Source organism: Patagioenas fasciata, chromosome 24, assembly GCF_037038585.1.
Source record: "Patagioenas fasciata isolate bPatFas1 chromosome 24, bPatFas1.hap1, whole genome shotgun sequence".
Lineage (NCBI taxonomy): Eukaryota > Metazoa > Chordata > Aves > Columbiformes > Columbidae > Patagioenas > Patagioenas fasciata.
Window position 1 is genome coordinate 6,085,704 of NC_092543.1, and position 19,999 is coordinate 6,105,702.

General features: G+C 50.5%; 2 protein-coding genes across 6 annotated transcripts; both read right to left on the reverse strand.

The window, feature by feature from the left end:
• Nucleotides 1-62: 62 nt before the first annotated feature.
• On the reverse strand, nucleotides 63-13,614 carry ST3GAL4 (ST3 beta-galactoside alpha-2,3-sialyltransferase 4). Of its 5 annotated transcripts, none has more exons than XM_071798884.1 (12): nucleotides 13,532-13,614; nucleotides 6,658-6,718; nucleotides 2,956-3,031; nucleotides 2,610-2,691; nucleotides 2,266-2,346; nucleotides 2,061-2,158; nucleotides 1,680-1,740; nucleotides 1,311-1,406; nucleotides 1,046-1,235; nucleotides 822-965; nucleotides 600-743; nucleotides 64-365 (listed from the first exon to the last, which is right to left on the reverse strand). In XM_071798884.1, the coding sequence occupies exons 3-12, from the start codon at nucleotides 2,969-2,971 to the stop codon at nucleotides 279-281; spliced, it is 999 nt and encodes a 332-aa protein (XP_071654985.1). In that variant the 5' UTR covers nucleotides 2,972-3,031; nucleotides 6,658-6,718; nucleotides 13,532-13,614; the 3' UTR covers nucleotides 64-278. The 5 variants fall into 5 exon arrangements, with proteins under 5 accessions (XP_065711759.2, XP_071654985.1, XP_071654983.1 ...); XM_071798882.1 differs by lacking the exon at nucleotides 13,532-13,614 and adding an exon at nucleotides 10,884-10,947; XM_071798885.1 differs by lacking the exon at nucleotides 13,532-13,614 and adding an exon at nucleotides 9,302-9,324.
• DCPS (decapping enzyme, scavenger) lies at nucleotides 12,629-19,900 on the reverse strand. Its single transcript, XM_065855688.2, has 6 exons — nucleotides 19,695-19,900; nucleotides 18,664-18,832; nucleotides 16,043-16,188; nucleotides 14,858-14,971; nucleotides 13,532-13,642; nucleotides 12,629-13,063 (listed from the first exon to the last, which is right to left on the reverse strand). Exons 1-6 carry the CDS (start codon nucleotides 19,866-19,868, stop codon nucleotides 12,797-12,799), a joined length of 981 nt encoding a protein of 326 aa, XP_065711760.1. The 5' UTR covers nucleotides 19,869-19,900; the 3' UTR covers nucleotides 12,629-12,796.
• Between the last annotated feature and the right edge of the window lie 99 nt (nucleotides 19,901-19,999).

A 19,999-nucleotide genomic window follows, 5' to 3' on the forward strand; every position in this document is an offset into this window, starting at 1 on the left:
GATTAAGGGGACCCCCCTGCTTCCCCTCCCAGGCCAGCTGGGAGGGACCCCCCCCCAACCCCAAAATCCCCCCCGCCAAGGTCCTGGGGAGCGTCAGTGTGTCAGTAGCAAAAGGTGCGGCAGGCGTGGGGGGGCTCCCTGCGCCCCCCCCAAAGAGCCGTCCCCAACCCCAGAGGGACCTGTGGGCCAGCACAGCCCCCCAGCCCTGTCCCCAGAGGGTGACAAGGACATGGTGTCCCCCGCTCCATGGTGGGGGAGGCGTTGTCCCCGCAGTGGCCTCAGAAGTAGGTGAGGTTCTTGAGCAGCCCCAGCTCCAGCATCCGCTTGATGGCCACGGCCTCATGGGATACGTTGTGCTCCGACGCCTGGGAACAGGAAGGGACAATGGGGACAGAAGGTGACACCGAGGACAGGAAAGGGGGTTGGACATATTTTCCTCCTCCCAACTCCCCGCCTTGGCCAACCCATCGTGTTGGGTCGACCCACAGGGAGAAAGAACATCCCACTCAGCGTCACCAGGACGCTCCTGGGGACAAAACTGGGGATGACGGGGATAAAACTGAGGGTGACAAGGACAAAAAGGGGGGGTGGACACTCACGGCCATGGATTTGAGCGTGATCTGCTCGTAGTAGTGGATGGTTTGCTTCTTGTTGGCCAAGTCGGGGTAGCCGAAGCCAGCGATGTGCACCAGGTCACAGAGGTGCAGCGCCAGGGTGATGGCCAACAGCCCTGTGGTGGGTTTCTGGGTTGGGGACAACACCTGTCACCTCCCTTGTCCTTTGGGAGGGCGGGGGGGGCCACACCGACCCCACTTCTGTACCTGTTTGACCTTCCGCAGCTGCTTCATGGGCAGGTTGAGCAGCTTGGCCGCCGTCACCTCCATGAAGTAGGGGTTGAGGACGCGCACGCGCTGCGGGTCGGCGTCCCAGATCAGCGGCGGCTGTTTCCAAAACCCTTTGTGAACCTGCCGGGGGGACACCACAGCTCATCTCCATCCTTGGTGGGGGTTAAGATGAGGTTTAGACTCAGTTTTACCCCCCTCACCCTTTTTTTGTCGTTGAGGATTGCCTCCAGCCACTGGAAATCCGCACGTTTGAAGGGCACCAGCACCAGCAGCGTCTCTGGGTTGTTTTCCCTCCGGGGGTTAAAATGAGCCGATTCGGGGTAAAAAAGCCTCATGGTGGTTTTGGAACCCACGTCCTGCTCGTAACCGTGGACCGGGGCGTTGTTTAACCTTGGGGAGGGGACACGGGGACGTGGCAGTGGCAGCAATGGTGGCGGCGGGGAGGGGCGGGACACGGGGACGTACCTGATGACAATGTCGTAGGCATCAATGGTCTCACCCATGGAGCTGTTGCGCAGCCGGTGGCCATTTCCGACCACTGCACACCTGCGGCACTTCAGCCTGTTGGAGAAAAGCCCCGGCTTAGCAAGACCTGTCCTAAACCCAGCCGGGTTTAACCCCCAAAGGCGGGGTTTTAACCCTCAAGGCGAGGTTTCAACCCTGCAACCACCGCCCCTGGGTTAAACCAGATCATCTCCAGAGCTCATCTCCAACCACAACCATTTTGTGATTCTGCGATTTGGCCAAATTTGGGGCCCAAAATGAGCAAATCTCCCTCCACCTCAAATTAAAATAAAAGAGGAAAAATGTCCCCAAACACCCCCTCGGTGTCACCTCTGGATGCTCTCGGGCACGGAGTAGTGGGTGATGGACAACAAGCGCAGGAGAACATCTTCTGCAAAGCAAAGGTGGGGAGAAGGTGAGTTTCTGGGTGCTGCCACGTCTCCTGCTCTTAATCATCATAGATAATCCTCAACAGGGGTTTAATAAAGCCCGACACACCCAAAGTGTCTTTACAGGGACCACGCACCCACCCAGGGCACGTAGATACACATCGTGAAGTCTAAAAATAAAGTGAACATGGCAAGGAGGGGAAAATAAATCAAACATTTGGCCCCGAAAAATCAACCTGCGTGTGTTTGGAAGTTAAAATCTCCCGGGTAGGGCGTTGGTGGGATGGACAGACAGACGGACGAACGCGCCACCGGGACTCACCGCTGCCTTTGGTGCCGTAGGGCAGCTCATAGAGGGACGGCGTCTTCACCCAAAAATAATCCTTGAGCTGTAAGAAGAGCGGCTGCTCCCGGCTGTAGCTGCCGAGGACAAAGGGCCAGTGACATGGGGACAAGGAAAGGTGACACAGAGGGGTGACATGGGGGGGGTGTTGGCTCCACATTCCCCCCCCTTTCCAAATACTCACTTGGCGATGAGCTGCACCGCTTTCTTTTCCACCTCCCCGAGGGGACACGTCGTCTTGTTTTCTTGTGCAGGGAAATAAAAGCTGTAAGAGAAGAGGTGAAATAAATTAAAACATGTGACGCCGGCTCCTCTGTGTGTCCGCAAAGCTCTGGGGGAGGTTTAAGCCGGATTTAAGCTCAGTTTGTTGCTGGGCTTGCAGCCTGGCATCGGAAGGCGTTTCTTTCCATGCTCACCGCACTCGCCACCCTTCCCTTTCTCCCCAGCTCAAAAAACCACCAGAATTTGCCCCAAAACCCCGCAGAGCCCAACCTCACCTCCTTAAAACCAGAATTAAAAGCCACTCACAGCTGCGTGTACCCATCTTCCCGGTAGATCGCGTACCAAACCGCCACCAGGAACAGCGCCAGAACCCCGAGGATCTTCCCTCCTGCACAGCAGGGAGAGAAAAGGCAGCGTCGAGGAGGTGGAAAAAATCCAGTTTTGGGGTTGGAAAGTCCAATTTTGGGGATGTAAGATTGCAGAAAGTCCCTTTTTCCAGGTTTCCACCCTGGATTTGTACCCCAAAAATCACCCACCCCAAATGCTCCGAGCAGCATCGACCCCAAAAGTCAAATTTGCCCAAGGAAATTCCCCCCGTTCCCGCTCAGAAAGAGGGAAACAGGATTTTATTCTCCCATCCTGTGGGACTCACGAGACTTGCTGATCATTTTTCTGGGCGGGAGGAGGATCAGGCGAGGGCCGGAGGTCTCATTGTGGCCGCCGGTCGGCTGCGAAGAGGAAAAAAGGGCAAAATGAATCATCAAATGAAGTCAAAATCCAGCAGAGCGACCCCAAAACCCCACCCCAGGGGGTGCAAAGGTTCCCTGAGGGATTTATTCCTAATTCAATTCACATCTCTCTGCCCCACAGCCACCAAAACTTGGATTCATTTTCCAACACCAGGTGAGCTGTCGAGGTTCCTAAGGACCCTCCAGCCGAAATTCCGAAGGAAAATAGAAGGTTTAAATAGGAAAAAACAAGAATTAAAGAGGAATTAACAAGCCCCCAGTGGGGGTTTCAGCTGCAAAACCTGACATTTTAAGCCCAGCCTAAACTCAAGCGTTTGCCTGGCACCAGCCACCGTGGGGATGGAGCCAAAAGTGGAAAAATTCACTTACCGGCCACAAGAAAAGCTTTCGGGACACGGGAAGTTTTGAATCCTGCCCTCAGCCCAGCTCAGAGTTAGGCTGGACTTTGCCATGGTATAACTGAGCTGCTCCCCACTCGTCTCGGAGAAGAAAAACGAGGGTGGGGAGGGTGTGAGATGCTCAGCCAAGGAGAAGATGCACGCCCCGGGCTGATAATCCCAGTTTTATGGGATTAGTCACAGTCTTTGCGGGGGGGAGCACACACACACACGGATCTCAGCACCGCGACCTGCCTGACAACGCAGCTTTTGGGGCAAAATATAGGAAAAAGGAGGAGAAACGGGACAAAAAACAGTCCCAGGAGAGCCAGGCGCTTCCCTCAGGCATCATCGGCTGCTGGGACTGACAGGGCAGGGAGGATAATTAATTAAAAAGCGTGATTAAAAGCGAATTAATGGCAATTAAAATGTGTTAAAAGCAACGGGATGCAGAACAAAGAAAGTTGTGTCTGACGGCGAAAAAGAGGGGTAGGGATGGATAGGGGGGTCTCGCTGCTTTATATGTTACTTTTACACAAAGATAATAAGATTTCGGAGATGATTCTTGCACCAAATCCGCCCCCAACCCGTTCCCAGCTCTTTCTTTCAGTGCCAAATCGCCCCACCCCAGGAAAACCCGCTCTCGCTCCCTCTGTTTGCTTTTGTCTACCAGCCTTTGGCAAATAAGTTTAACTTTTTATAGCTTCACTGATCTTCCCCCAGGCTTGTGCACGCAAGTTGTGCGGCCTCCACACAAACCGGATCTTACTAAGCCAGACTGAAGGATCTCGGCAGAAAACCAACGCTGGCTGGGGAAGCGTTTGGAAACGTGGAGCAAAAAAGAACAAGCCCAGGTGGCCCTGAGGCGCCGTCAGAGCAAATTCAACTCGCCCTGTCCCCAAATGCAGTATCCCTGGTACCCAAACACAGCATCCTTGTCCCCAAACACATCTGGTACCCAAATGTGGCGTCCCTGTCCTTTAATACAGCATCCCTGGTCCCCTACAGCATCCCTGGTCCCCTACAGCATCCCTGGTCCCCTACAGCATCCCTGTCCTAAAATGTAGCATCTCTGGTCGCCTGGAGCATCCTCATCCCCAAATACAGCATCCCTGGTCCCCTGCCCCATCCCTGGTCCCAAATACAGTGTCCCTGGTCCCCTACAGCATCCCTGTCCCCAAACGCTGCATCTCTGGTTCTCTGCAGCATCCCTGTCCCCAAATACAGCATCTCCATCCCCAAATACAGCATCTCTGGACCCCTACAGCACCCCTGTCCCTAAATACAGCATTGTTGTCCCCAAATATGGCATCACTGTCCCTGAATATGGCATCTCTGGTCCCCTGGAGCATCACTCGTACTCAAATACAACATCCCCGTCCCCAAATACAACATCCTTGTCCCTAAATGCAACATCCCTGATCCCCTGGAGCACTCCTGTCCCCTACAGTATCCCTGGTACTCAAATACAGCATCCCCGTCCCCAAATACAGCATCCCTGGTACCCAAATACAGCAGCCCTGGTACCCAAATACAGCAGCCCTGGTACCCAAATACAGCAGCCCTGGTACCCAAATACAGCAGCCCTGGTCTCCTGCAACATCCCCGTCCCCAAATTCAGCATCCCTGGTACCCATGTGTGGCATCCCTGGTACCCAAATAGAGCAGCCCTGGTCCCCTGCAACATCCCTGTCCCCAAATCCAGCATCCCCGTCCCAAAACGCCCCCCAGACAGCGGGTTCACCCCAGGCCGCCACCTCCCACTTTAAACCCCGCAGCTGCTGGGGGGAAATTCCCGGGCAGATCCCGCTCCCCACGCCGGGAACAGCATCTGAAAAACCCCCTTTCTTTGATGTGTGAACATCACAACCTCCAAAGCACCCCCAGGCAGGATATTATCACTGAATAAATCATTTCAATCCCTGAAACCCCCTTCCCCAAGTCACGTCGACCCAAAAAGCGCCAGCCAAGCCGCTCCCAAACCCACGTTTGGGCCAAAAAATCAATATATTTAAAGCAGTGGAACGAGCATCTCCAACAGTTCACCCCCTCAAAATATACGTTTTTAACCGGAGCTGAGCTGGATGTGGATGGATCCCCCAATTTATAGCCCTGGGATGTCCCAATGCTGCAATTTGGGGGGAAAAAGGGATTTATTTTTCCCAAAAAGCAGCAAATTGCAAGAGCGCAACCCCAGGTCATGGGTGCGGGAGGCTGCTACAACACAGCACGGGGAGAAATAACCCAGCTTTATGCCATCAAGTCGCATTTATCCTATTTTTAAGAGTCACTTGAAAGGAATCTTTATTACCTCTGCCGTTCCCTGAGCCCGCGGTATCCTCAGTGCACAATAATCCGGCCAAAGATTTATGATAAAAGAGAAAGAAATAGTAATAAAGCAGCCCTGGTTGGCGAGTGAGCCCCAAGACAACATGGCCCGGTGACAAGGGTGACAAGGGTGACAAGGGTGCAGTTTGGGCGGTGACGAATAAACAAGTATTTCTATGGAAGCATAAACACGGGCCCATCCCGCGGGTTGTATATTATCATTATATTATATTCTAGAGGTTTAACCGCTCTTTTCCTATCGCAAATAAATAAAATAAAGGCCATGTCTTGCCGGATGTGGGCAGGACGAGGGTGATGATTTTACACCCCGCATTTTGGTTTAATCCCCCACCCCAAAATAAGCAGCAGGAAGGGGAAGGCGACCAGATTTCAAAAAAATCAGTATTTGCACCCAAAACCTTAGTGATGCGCAGATTTAAGCGCAGCTTTCCGGGGGAAAAAATGGGATTTTGAACCCCAGGGTTGAGTTATCCCATAAGCAGCTCCTGTCTTGGTGGTTTTTGGCTCCAAAAGTCCCTTTTTTGGGGACCCCTTCACCGTCCCCTCGGCGAGGCTCAAAGCGCCACTTTAAACCCTGCCCTGAGGTTTTGCTGCCGTTTCCTCCGCACCTCCTGTTTTACGCCAGCAGAACCCCAGAAATAACCCCACCCCAGCACTCGTGTCCCTTGTCCCCACAACCTCGGAGCGGGGACAAGATTTATCCCCCTGCTCGCGTGTTCCCATGGCTCTTTTCTTCCAAATTCACCAGCCACACGGGGAGGGGATATTCAGAAAATCACCCGATGTACACCCGCGGCATCAGGAGGGGGACACGCGTCTCAAGGGGACGAACCCAAGATGCTGGTGGCACCGGGGAGGGGACAAGTCGCAGCTACTTACGGTCCGTCCTTGGGGTCCCGGCAGGAGCTCGGTGGGGTCGACGGCGCCGTCCTCTGGTCCCCTGGCGAAGAAAACCAAGCAGAACATCATCCTTAGGGCTTCCTGCGGACTTCGCGAGGATCCGGATCCCCAGCGATCCCCAAATGTCCCCGGAGTGTCCTCATGGGTGACACAGGACGTGTGACCTCCCCGCAAAGCCACCGACCGCCTCCAGCACCACCCAGCGCTCTCGGGTGTTTTAAGGAGGAGGTGCCAATGGTTTCTTGGCTTTTTTCCACCAAAATCCCCCCTCCCTGGTTTTTAACTCACTCGGATTTTTAGGAAGGAAGCGCCGGTTTTTCCCACGCTGGCCCGCCGTCCTGTTCCCAAATCCTGTGCCTTTTCCCCAAAAAATGCCCAAATTCCACGTCTTTTCCCCCCAAAACTGCCCGAATTCCACATCCTCATGGAAAATCCTTATGATTTTGGGGAGAAAAAGCCCCCGCGACACACAAAACCCCTCCTGCCATGCAGCCGCCTCTCAAAGCAAAACCTGGCGCACACGGCTGAGCTGCATCCAGCTTAATTACCCGGCTCATTAACAGCAAGGTGGGGCCCAGCGGATAACCAGCCCAGCCAGGTGAAGCTCCAGTTTGGAGCTGGTTTTGTTCTTTGTTCTTCTTTGACCTTTTTTTGGGGAGGTGGGGGGGAAAAACAGCCAAACCGGTTGCGTTTGGGACCAAAAAACTTCACCTTCCCACAGCCAGCGAAGCGTCCGACGAGGAGATTTTTTATTTAGTGAATTATCGGAGCCGCTAACGAGGTTAAACTCTCCTGATGGAGCATTTTGTGGTGTAGAAGCTGAGAAATGATGAGGACGCTCAGGGCTGTTTGGGGGGACAAAGGGATTTGTCTTCAGCCTAAATCAGGGCGGCGCGATCCCTTTAAACCTAAACTCTCGCCTAAAGCTGGTCTTACCAGCTCGATGGGAGGAGCCGGATCATTCGCACCACAAGAAAATAACACCCTGTGCTCCAGAATCCTCGGGAAAAAAAGCCCCAAATGAACTGAATTTTGCTGCTTTTCCTCCCCACGTTCTGTGCCTCAGTTTCCCCTCCTGTTGATGAGCATTAAAATAACAACTTCCAAAGCCCAGGCCTTGCGCTCTGCCCACCTTCCTATCCGGGACAATCGGAGCTTGGGGTGGAATGAAATACAACCTGATGGCTCCATCCCGTCCCTTATTAAAGATTAAAACCTTTCGGGGAAGAATCCACGGAAGAGACCCCCATCAATTAATCAGTTATTAAATATATTTGACCATTCGACGTACAAACAAAACCATTTCATAAACCTCTCTTTCTATCAAATGCCCCGGAACGGCAGGAAAAGCAAAACCACCAAGCCGGATTAAGCAAAGTGGACCTAAAAATAAACGGGTGGTATTTAAGGATGAGCCTCCCACGAGAAAAACCTCCCTAAAAAGAGATAAAAGCCCGAGAAATCGCCGCTGGTTTCCAGGGGGTGTTCAGCATCGCAGGTCGGACCAAGAAAAAGAGCCTGGGTTGGGTTTATTTCTTAGCAAAACGCCGCCTTTCCGAGAGAAGAGCATCCCCAGGCGTAAAGCCAGAGCTTTAGGCCAGCCAGGCAAATAAATAATTAAGACTTAGAGCTGGATTTGCATAATACAGGTAACGTGTCAATTTAACTTGGAGATTTAGGGGGAATTAAGCAGCGAATTTGTTAATTACAGAGCAAAGGGAGCCTGGGAAGCCAATGCTGAAGGACCAGGATGCTAAAGCTAATTTTATGGGGGATGCAGTGGCGGGGCCGGTTTTAGCCCCCAAAACCCTCACGTTCCACCTTATTTTTAGTCCAAAATCCTTATTTTTATTCCCAAAATCCTCCTTTTTTTATCCTCAAAGGCCCCCCCAGTTCCTCCAGCCTTAGTCCCAGCTGTAACCCCACAGCGTCGCGTTTAAGCCCAAAATCCCTTCGCTCATGTGGGGGATGCGGCGGAGACCCCAAGCCCCAAATCCCAGCCTGGCTTATATATATAAATCTCTCTTTTTTAAAAAAATAAAAGGAAATTTAAAAAATATGAATAGAAACACACATTGGAAACATCACAAGCAGCTCAAAACCTGACGCGGGATTCAAATCACAGCCCCGGCTCACGCCAAGGCCCACGGGGCGAGTTGGTAACTCGGGTTTAAAAATAATACATTAAAGCTCGGCTTAGTCAGCGCAACCAGATCGCGGGACTAAGGATCCAGCCGGGGAAAAAAGGCGCCGGCAAGAGACATTTTGGAAAGGGGGGAAGAGCATCTGGAAGCGATCGGAGGCGCCGGAGCCTCTCCCGGGCGCGGCGGGGAATTCCAATGGCGTGAGCTCAGGTTCTGATTTAAATAAAAAGGAATAAAAACAACCCCAAAAGTTCAGCTTATATGTATTTTTTAAATCGCAAGTATGGAAGGAAATAAGCCAGCTAAGCCGCTCGGGCCTACCCAGCTTAGTGATTTAGGTTGGTCGTGATTCGTGATAAAATAAACGCCCCGGTAGCTCACGTGTTGAGTAAAATCAAAATAACCCCCAAATACACAACCGCGCGTTGGCACCGTGTTGATGTCACCTCGATAGCTCACCCGTCATTAATATAAATCACCTGTTTGAGCGCTCAAGGCGTCCCCAGCGTCGCAAAAAACCCGCGCCCCGTCTTAATTTGTGATTATTTCGCCATCCCGGCGCCTAAAAATGGTGTAAAATGGGCTGGGGGCGGCTCCCGCTCCGCTGCTCCCGCTGCAAATCCTGTCCGCTTTCCTCCCAGAATAAACCCCAACCTTCCAGCCCAAGCCGGGTCACATGCGAGGGGTCAGCAGCTGGAAACGCAAAACATTAGCAAGAACTTGGCTTTTCTTTCCTTTTCTTTTCTGGGTTTTTTTCCTCCCAAGAAGCCGCGGGATTTTCCAAGAAAAAGCTCGAGGAAAACGAGGCAAAAAGCACCAAAAAAAGAGAAGAAGTTGCAAAGAGCGGCGTGAAAATCTCGGCTGGTGGTTTGAAGCACAGGGATGCCCCAAACTGGGAAAATCCCAGCTTGGCGACTTAGTCCTGAGTTTAAACCGGGGCTTAACTGGATGTTTTCAGTTCTTAAATCCTCACTGGAGGTGCAAGCAGAGATTTACCACTACCGACAATTAAGCGCAGGGTTAGGACGGGTCTAGCAAAGCATCCGTGAGTGTCTAACGATGCGGGAGGCGGGACAGGTCGTTAGGAGACGGGATGGGTTCAACTTACTCCAAAAAATCATCATTAAGAATAAAAAAATCCCAATAAAATATAGAAATAAAGCAGCTTTCTGACCACAGGATGGTGGGAGGTGGACTGGAGGGGGTTAAGCTTGGGTCTCCCCCACCTCTAAATTGCATAAGCTTGGCTTAGATGTGGGTTCTAAATCACCCCCCATGCAAACCCTGCCTGTTCTCCCCCTGCCCAGAAAAAGGCAAAACACCAGAGTTTTTGCTCAAATGTCCCCATTTTGCTCAAGCCCCCAATTTCTTCAACCCCCCCATTTTGCTGAACCCCCTCCCCAACATTTTGCACAACTCCCCCTATTTTACACAAGCCCCCCAATTTTGCTAATCCCCCTTCTTTTCCTCAAACCCCCCCATTTTGCACACACCCCCATTTTCACTCAACCCCCCTTATTTCCCTCAACCCCTCCAATATCCCTCAACCCCCCCCGATTCTGCTCAACTCCCCCTATTTTGCTCAATCCCCCAATTCCGCTCAAACTCCCCTAATTTTCTCCCCCCCCCATTTTGCTCAAACCCCCTTCTTTTCCTCACCCCCCATAATTTTGCTCACATCTCCCCATATTCCTCAACCCCCCCTTTTTGCTCAAACCCCCTAATTTCACTCAAATCCCCCTAGTTCCCTCAAACCCCCCCCATTTTCCTTACCCCCCCTATTCTGCTAACCCCCTATTTTCCTCAACCCCCCCCCATTTTGCTAACCCCCCCAATTTCCTCACCCCCCCCCATTTTGCTGAACCCCCTCCCTATTTCCCTCAACCCCCCCATTTTCCTGACCCCCCCATTCTCCTCAAGCCCCCCCGTTCTTCTCAACCCCCCGCCCATTCTTCTCAACCCCCTCCACACCTCGTTCTGCTCCCTCCCCGGTTCACACACACACACACAGTGGGGTCCCCTTGTGTGTCCCCCCCACTTTGGGGACAGTCCCGGACTCACCATGGGCGGCGCAGGGGGGACCCACGATCGTGCGGGCGATGAGCGGCGGGGGGGGCGGCGGCGCCTGCGCACAGAGCGAGGGGAGGGACCACCATGGGACCACCCCCTGCTATTGTCACCCCCCTGCTATTGTCACCCCCCTGGTCCTGTCACCCCCCTGGTATTGCCACCCCTCCCGGGCCCTACCGCGGGGGGGACAAACGCGACGCTCCCGCTCAAATCACAGCGCCCTCCCCTGGGAATTAAACCCCCCACGTTTTGGAATAAATTGGGGTGGCAAAGGGTCCCCCCCAACCGGGGGTGTCATTGTCACCGAGTGTCACTGTCACCCCCCAACGGGGGCTCCACTGAAAGGCTTGGCTTCAAATCCTCAATACTGGATATTTTTAGAAGAAAAGTAATTTTGGGGTATTATATTTTGAAAATCATCAATATTCAGTCATTTATTTAAACATCATTATTGGGTCTTTTTTTAATTATCAATATTGGTGGGTGTTTTTTTAAAATCATCACTATTGGAGCTTTTTCTTTTTTAAAATCATCAATATGGGATATTTTCTTTTTTAAAATCATCAATATTTGGGTTGGGTTTTTTCCTTAAAATCATATTTTGGGGGCTTTTTTATGATGATCGGTATCAGATATTTTATTTCTTAAAATCATCAATATGGGGTATTTTTCTTCCTTAAAATCATCAGTATTGGCTATTTTATGTCCTTAGAATCATCAGTATTGGGGTAATCATCATCACTAATTATACTCATCACTAACCACTACACCCAGCCCCAGTATTTCATTTAGAAAAGGAGAAATCGCCAGTCCGATTAATTCTGGGGGAAAATTTGCAACAAAAAATCATTAAAATTCTACAAAAATTCACAGCGAGGAGCTCAAGGCAGAGATATTAGGAAATTAAATGGATAAAGTGGTTTAGGAGAGGTGAAAACGGCTTTCGGGACAGCTGGTGTGTGGAAGCTGTGCCGCCCCAGCGCCTGGCGCAGCCCTCGCAAAGTCTCCTTTCTGAAGAATTCGGGGGTTTTTATCAATTTTCCTTCTTTTCCAAAATATCTGAAAGCCACAGAAGGTTCCCAGGTGCCAAATCACCTCCAGCTCCTAAATCCAACGCGTTCTGCTGCGAAACAAAGGGGGAAAATTGCCCTAAAAAGATCAATCTTGGCTTTTGTTACTGCAAAACCAGCCCTTTTTTTGCAGGGAAGTGGCCGTGTTCAGCTGCAAGAAGGTACCAGGGAACTGCCTGACCTGAATATTAATTAATACTTATTAATCAGACGATGTTACCTTCCCATTGTGCCACCATTTGGTCAGAAAACCAAGAAATGTTATTTATTCAGGGTTTATTTTTTAAACGGGTGCCCTGGGAGGTGTTGCAAAACCTCGAGAAGTCCATGGTAGGGCGGGGCTGCTCTTTCCAACAAGCTCGTTTAAGCCAAATTATGACTAATTAGCCAAAAATCAGGCCGCTTTGACTAATGAGCCAAAAACCAAGCTGCAGGCGCAGTCACGTCTGCCTTTGCGAGGATTTGGGTTAATAATGCGATTTATTTGCCAGCAAGAAACACTGGGAAAGCCACAATCCTACTCCTAGGAGTAAATTCGTAGGAAATAAGTGAATTTTCTGAGGACAGTGGGGTTTTTTTAAGCCTAGTCCTGGATTTAGGCTGAGTTTTGGGTCAAGAAGATTGAGAGGCTCACCACGCATAATAAAAAGCACAACACAACAGGGGTTAATCAATCAATTTTTTAATTGATTTGAGCACAAGGAACGGGTTCCGCCGCACACGTACAAAATGGGAGTTAAAAAATACAAATAAAGCGACGGAAGTTTGGAAAAAAAGGAAAAGAGAATGGGTTTTATTAAGAGTAAAAATCGATACAAAAGCACCCGCGGTGGCTCACGCTCTTCCCGCCTCTCGGAATTTGTGGAAAAGGGGCTCGTCGGCACGGAGGGCGAAGGTCAAGGCACGTTTTTGGTAAAAGGCTGGGTCGGCGGCGAGGTTGTCGATGACATCGGCCAGGAGATGGGCCCTCTCGACCCCACTGCCCGGCGCCTCGTAGCCCAGCGCTGTGAAATGCACGTGCAGGTGATAGTAGGAGGGTTGGTAATGCAGGTACACGCGCAGGCGGGACGGGGCGATGCCAAAACGCTTCATTACGGCCTCCTAAAGAGAGAAGAAAACAAAACTCAGAGATAAAACCAAGCGGGGAGGGCACGGGGAAGCGCAGGGACGGACAGACCTTGCGGCGGATGGAAAATTTCTGCGTCCTCGGTGAGTTTTTTTTCCCTTCCGCGCTTATCGCTTCGGCAACTTAGAGCGATCCTGTTACCGGGCAGTGTAATTAAAGCTAAAAACGGTGGTAGCGAAGTCCAGCGTGCTGGGTCGGGCGGCGACTCGATGCGATACGGTCCCCTGACTAATCTCGTTAATTAATCTCTGCTTTCCCTGGCGCGATTACTTTCAGAATTTCCGAAAGAGGGTGGAAAAAACCCGTCGGTCCATAAAAGCCATCAAGGGGAAGAAAATTATTGACACGAGGAGCCCCGAAACACCTTGAATTTGGCACGAGGGTTCAGGCTGTATCGTCGCCTCTCGGAGAAGCGCAGCAGGCGGGACCGGCCTCACGCTTACCTCGCCTTCTCGTAAAATGTTCCGGAGCAGCGGGAGGTGCTCGGCCGTGAGATCCCGAAGTGATTTGAGGTCCCGACGGCGAACGAGGGCGATCAGGTAGAGATCGTCCAGCTGCAGAGAGACGGGACGGTGACAAAAGTGATGAGAAAAAGAGCAGATGGAGGAATAAATGCTTTAGATCTGATGCCAACCGCGGCTTTCTGGGCCGCCTGTTAAATGTTAACCCAGTATGAACCTCCCAGGACAAAATAAAGACAAACGCACCACACCTCGAACTGTAATTTTTAGATAAACTGGGGTTTGGGCAAGAATAAGCCACAGAGATGAGCTTCACCCCGACTGATGAACAGCAAGATCACAAATATTTCCCCCGCTTTAAAGGCAAATCCATCCGCCAGCTCTTTTCTACGGTCGATTTTCCCCGAGTCAAAAGCTTCCTCTGTTTCCTCTGCACAAAGAGCCGGTCGCACCGGTTCTATAAATAATGATTTTCGAGGTTTAATCGGTTGCCAGCCGACCCCAGCGCAGTAAAATAAGGTGAATCGGCAGCTCGCAGCCGGATTTGGCGTCTCCCAAAGCGCTGACCGAATTCAATGTTTAACAAGATGTAGGGTTGGGAATAATTACACTTCAAAACAAATTAAAATAAAATAAAAATCACTATCTGCTTCAGCTAAGTTAGTGGCTTTCTAAAAATATAAATGCTCTTTAGATCTTTGAGAAACACATCTGGATATTTGAAAACAGGTTTTTGTCCCAAAAGAAGAGAAACCCTACAATTTAAACACTCCCCGACCACAATGGGAATACAACAATCAAGGAAAAACCCCAAATTTTTAGCCCATTCACCTTCAATTCTGCCACAAGTCGCAAAGCTCGGTTCTAGCAAGCAAGGATTTACAGCAAGGTTTTGCTGATCCTTCCTGTCCAGGAGCATCTCACAAAAAAGGAGCCCAAGGAAATAATTTAGGATTAACAATCTGAGCTTAACAAAATTGGTGTTTCAACAAGCAGCCACTCCCATGAGGGATTAAGCAGCCGATCCTAAGCTCAGCAGGAGCAAATATACAGCTGGGTTCAGGTTCAGCCCCATCATGACAAGATTTGGGCTGATACAGGCAAGAGAAAGTGACGCTAATTAATAAATCACGCCTGTTTTGTGGTGTCTGCAATTAGGCCCTGGCAACATCACCGCTTAACAACAGCGTGAACAGGAAGGACTCAAAATTTAATTATTGTGCTCTCAGCAGCACCAAAGTGGACGTTTCCTCTGGATTAACATCCTGCAAGCAGCATCTCTTCAAAAATGAAGAGGAGCAAACGAACCTGGTTTTGATTCCACTTAAAATCCGGAACAAGAACGAAGCCGTCGCAAGGATCTGGGTTTTCATGGACAATCCGATCGGCCTCGGCTTTCTTCTCCAGGATATTATACACCCACTGAAAGAGAAAGACGTGATTCATAAACCATCAGAGGAAAAGAAAAACAAAACCTCAGGCATAGTTAGTCCAAGCTCACGGATTAGTGCATGTTCACTGCTAGTAAAATATAAAAACAAAAAATAAAGAGATGGTTTAGCCCAGCATAGAAACATTTACAACAAAACACACTTGATGCTCTAAGTTTAAGTTGAGCTTAAGTGGTAGACTAGCAAAGGAGCCCCCAGCCAGGTCTCCAGAAGATAAGGCAGCAGAAAACAAGCTGAAGCCATTTTGAAACTTCACTTGACACTCAAACTGGGGAACTCTGGCAAAAGTTTAATTAATCTCATCAAAACTCAGGATCATTGTGCACTGATCCAAATAAATCCTTACGGAGCAACTAACCTCTCCTCCCTTGATCTTGTATTTTTGGTTTAAATTTCTGGTCTTTTCCCCCTAGAAACGGCATCTTAGAGCAGATTAGACCCTCACGGTTTTTGGAAAGCACGGCACACGATCGCTGTGCTCCGCGACCCCGGCAGCAAAGCAGGGCAGGAAACTCCGCAGGAAATCAAAGATTTGTCTTTTGGGCTTTTATTTTAATTCCTGCTCTTTTCAGACAAGCCAAAGTTTAAACCCTCATGCAACGGGCGGCTCATCAGCTGACGGCTCTCGCCGTTTCCAGCGAGGAAAATGCACGTCCAGAGCACAGCACCACAATAAAACCATTATACCGAAAGAATCCGCGCTTCGCATCCTCCAGCAGAAAACAGAGACGGCACTGTAGTCCCCTGATATTTCTGTTACGCTTCACATTTCCCCTTCCACTCGTTTAAAAGCAGTTAAAGACAAAAACCAGCATTATCAAATCACGGAGGTCAAGGACTGGCTGTGCCGGCCGCAGATGCTCGCCAGGAATGTTTCCATGGACAAAAATCTGATTTTTGGGGGGTTTATTTTGAACAGATAGCCTCAGCAAACCCAGGATTTGCTTTATTCCCTCTTCTGCACAGGCTGCCGTAGAATCATTCCCTACAGATTTGTGTTCCTTTGGGCTCTAAAAAAGCAAATCTTGGAAGAAAGCCGCACCTGAACGCTGAAGCTCTGGGACTGGATAAAAGGCAGCGTGATTTGGGTATAATCCTCCCAGGTTTCGCGGACGAGGTGCACATCTTGCCGGAGGTATTTCTGGATATGTTTCTCTGTGGCCGGGAACACCACCGTGGTTTTGATCTCTAGAAAATAAATGTTATTGACTTAGTTATCACCACGGACAAAAGCCGTGTCCTTCAGTCTCCAGGTCAAGGGCACAGGGATGGATTTGGCGCAAAAATGGGTTAAAACAGCACAAAATGAGCCAAGGGAAGAGGTTTGGGAGATTCCCCCTGCACTAGAAAGCAAATAAAGAGCATTCAGCTGTTTAATTTAACAAAAATAAAAGCAATCACTGTTTATCCTTGAGATGAAAAAGCTTCACTGTGGAATTTCTGTGGCCTTAGACAAGACGCAAAAGCGCACATCGTGGACTTGGCAGCATTGAGTCTGCCCCGCAACAGTGAAAAAGGGCGAAAATATCCCCCTTTTGGCCAAAATTAACGTGTGATACGGAGCCTGACGCAACTCCCAGCGCAGTGGCAGCGCCGCTGCCTTCCCAGCTGCACTAAAACTTAACGCAGGAAGGAGAAAAACCCTGCGTGGCTTTTATTTAAGTTTTCTGGTTGTGTTTTGTTTAAGGCCGGTGCTGCATAAGCTGGGAGACTCTGCCTTTCCATCCCCGCCAAGCCCGGCTTAAAGAAATTCACAGGAAAATATTGGTCATGCGAAATATGAAAACCGCAAAGGCTGATTCCCACTGTGTGCATGTTCAAACAGGATTGTTTTCCAGGACTCAACTGGCACTTGTAGCAGGGTGATGTAACAGCAAAGAAAAAACAATATTAAAAAAAATAGAGACAAGGCTGTAGCTCCTCGAAAAAGCAGCAAAAGAGAGGAAACCAAAGGACAAGCTCAAGTCGAGCAACAGCAAAACTTTTCCCCTCTCCTGCTCTAAACGAGCGCAAAAAACCAACACGAGACAAGAAACAAAATCAAAACACCAGCTCAGTTTGGGGAATGTACAGGAAAAAAAAGAGCTGAAGTAAGCTGCTGCCAAGAGGAGAGGAAAAAACACGTTATAACAGAGCGGCGGTTTTTATTTCTGTGTAAATCAGAGTTTTCTTCCCTGGGAGATGAACCAACCTCCTCAGCGCAGCTCATGCGAGTTCCTCCAGTTCCACACTGCCTAAAACCAGCCAGATTTTTGGGCTGGAAAAGGCAGAGCTGTGTCTCGTGTCCCACAGGAGTGAATATTTTCCTTCCACACTCTCCCATTTCTCCCACAATTTGGAGAGATGGAGCTGGAGCGTCTCCCAGTTTGCTCATTTTGAGATGTTTTCAATAAGCTTCAGGCTGTGGCGCAGGGAGATGTTCCCTGATAAAAGCCCTGGAACTACACAGTGTGGCAAAACATGACATCCCGCTGCTGCTTTTTGCTGGAAATGGCAAAATCCCCTCACTAAATGGGCGCGGAGCTGGAGGTTATGGGGAGAAAATGTAGATTGGACCATCTGGGCCTTGAAATCGAGCAGGAAAATCTTTGCCCGCTATCGCTCGACGTCCAGGGATTTCTCAGAAGTCCTGACGACGCTTGCAGCCTCACACGAAATTTCTCCTCCTTCGCTTGAGGTTTATGAGGCGCATTCCTCGTGTTGGCTCCTTCCTCGAGCTGTGACTCAGCTCGAAAAGAGGCAATTTCCTTCCCCTCCTGATGCACAGGAGCCAGTCTCGTGCCCCCCAGCCATTTTAAAATCCATTTCAAAAGAAGCTTCAGCAGAAGGAAGTTGGAGGCTTTTTCTGCATTCAACTTGCAAGGGGAACAGCACAAACGCTGATCCAAAAGCACAGCAGGATTGGCGAAACAAGAAACACGGTCGGACCAAACCCGCCACACAAAGGCGCATCGAACTTCCCGAAAATTTCGTTCGAGTTTGAATTTTAAATTTCAAAATTTAATTCACATGACTTCTTACTTCAGGCTGTCGCTCTGATTAATTTTGACTGTTCAACCTGTTCGGCCGTAATTGCGTTTAGAGAACATCGATGCGTAATTAATCACTGCACTCAGGGAATTTAAATGCAGAGCAAATTGCAGGACACCTTTTCTACCCTGACAAGAACCTGTCTCATGGGATGAAGTCCTCCGATCTCGTCACACGTGGTTTTTAATTGTGTTTTGGAACGTACGCATGCATGAAATCAGCAGGGAGAGGCATCGGGGTTACCAGAGTTTAAATCCCTTCGGTAAACACGGTACTTGTCCATCATTAACGGGTAACATCAGGCAACGAAAATACAACCACAAAAGATGACACCCCGGATGAGAAAAAGCCAACGTGTGCGCTCTGCAGATTATTTTTAAAGTAAACCTTATGGGAACAAATAATATCTTAATCAGATTAACTGATATTGGTGAAAAAAGAAAACAGAAGGAACTATTTCAGATGCCTGAGCCCTTTAAATCACAGCACAGATCACCACAAATAAGTGATGGCAGTTAAACGGCAGCCAAAAAGAGGTGAAATGAGGCATCGTCACCGCGTTGGCCCCTCTGGAACCAGCGGGAAGGCAACAACCAGTACCCCAACCCTTCCTGGACACCAAAAAGCGCTCACCACTCAGCTCCGGAGGAGGGTAGAGGTGGTAGGTGCTGTAAATGTCATTGCGCATCTGCAGCTCCAGCTTTACATGTTTCTTCAGCAGGTCTGAGAGCTTTTCCTCCTGGAATGGGGTCTTTTCCAGGATGATCACGGCGTCTGTGCCCTCACCGGAGGGGCCTGTCACCTGGAGTAAGAACAGATAAAGCTGTCAATAAACATAAATCCAGTGCTGGATGAAGAATTCAAGGCTGAGACCTCACCCAGGAACCACAGCAGACACCTCATGGCCCCTTAATTCCTGGAGACAAACCCCTCTCCCACCCAAACCACCAAAAATAAAGGAGGTACAGCAGGAATCTGCTCCAACAGGTGGTTTTTGGGGGGAACCACAGGATGAGGACGACATCTCAAGCCCATTTACACCTCCCCAGATGCTCCCACATCACCTCAGATACTCGCGAGGTGACACGAGGACACATAGACCCACTGAGCGAGTGGTCGGAGGGTCAGGGTACAAATATAAGCCATTTCAGGGCAGGAAGGAGGAGCCAAAACTTTAAAAATTTATTACAAATTTCCTTTTACAGCACATGACTGACATCCCCATCCCTATTCCCAGCCATGGAGTTAGCATCTTGCTTTCAATTCAACGCCAATTTACCCACCAAGCGCAAAAAACGTGCTTACAGGGTCAAAAGCATCAGTTATGCTAACAAGAAGTCATAAAATAAGGATTAAAATAACAATTTCTGGCGCTGAGACGCTGCCTCCTGCCCCCTCCCCCGGCCGGATTTGGGCAGCGCTGGGCGGGAAAAGTGACTCCGGGGTCACGGTTTGGTGGATAAAGAGGTGCTAAGCCGGGTTCTCCGGGAGGAAACCAGGTGGGTGGCAAACGGGTGACAGCTGAGGGACCGGGGGAGCCCCCGGCCGCGCCATGTGGCTCCCGGGGGCGTGGCCTGTTGGCAGGGGGCGTGGCCTCCCCCTCAGTGTGTAGGGGGGTGGAAAATGGCGTCGGGCCCACCCGGTTCTCCCCTGCCCGCCGGTACCTCCCCGTGCAGGAACACGGCTTTATCCCGCGCCGACTCCCGCAGCACCCGCTGCAGCCGCAGCTCCGCCAGTGGGAAGGGAGCGGCGGCCGCGGCCCCGTCGTGAGGGGCGGCCCCGGGTTTTTCATCCTCCTCCTCCTCCCGCCTCCTCTTCGGCCGCGGGCCCTCCGCCATGGCGCCCACTCCCTCCCCGCACTGCGCCTGCGCGGCGCCGCCGAGCGACACGAGAGGAGTGAGCGGCGCTGCGAGAAGGAGGCGCCCCCTTGTGGCTCGGCGGTGCCGCGTGTGCCGTGTGTCCCCACCAC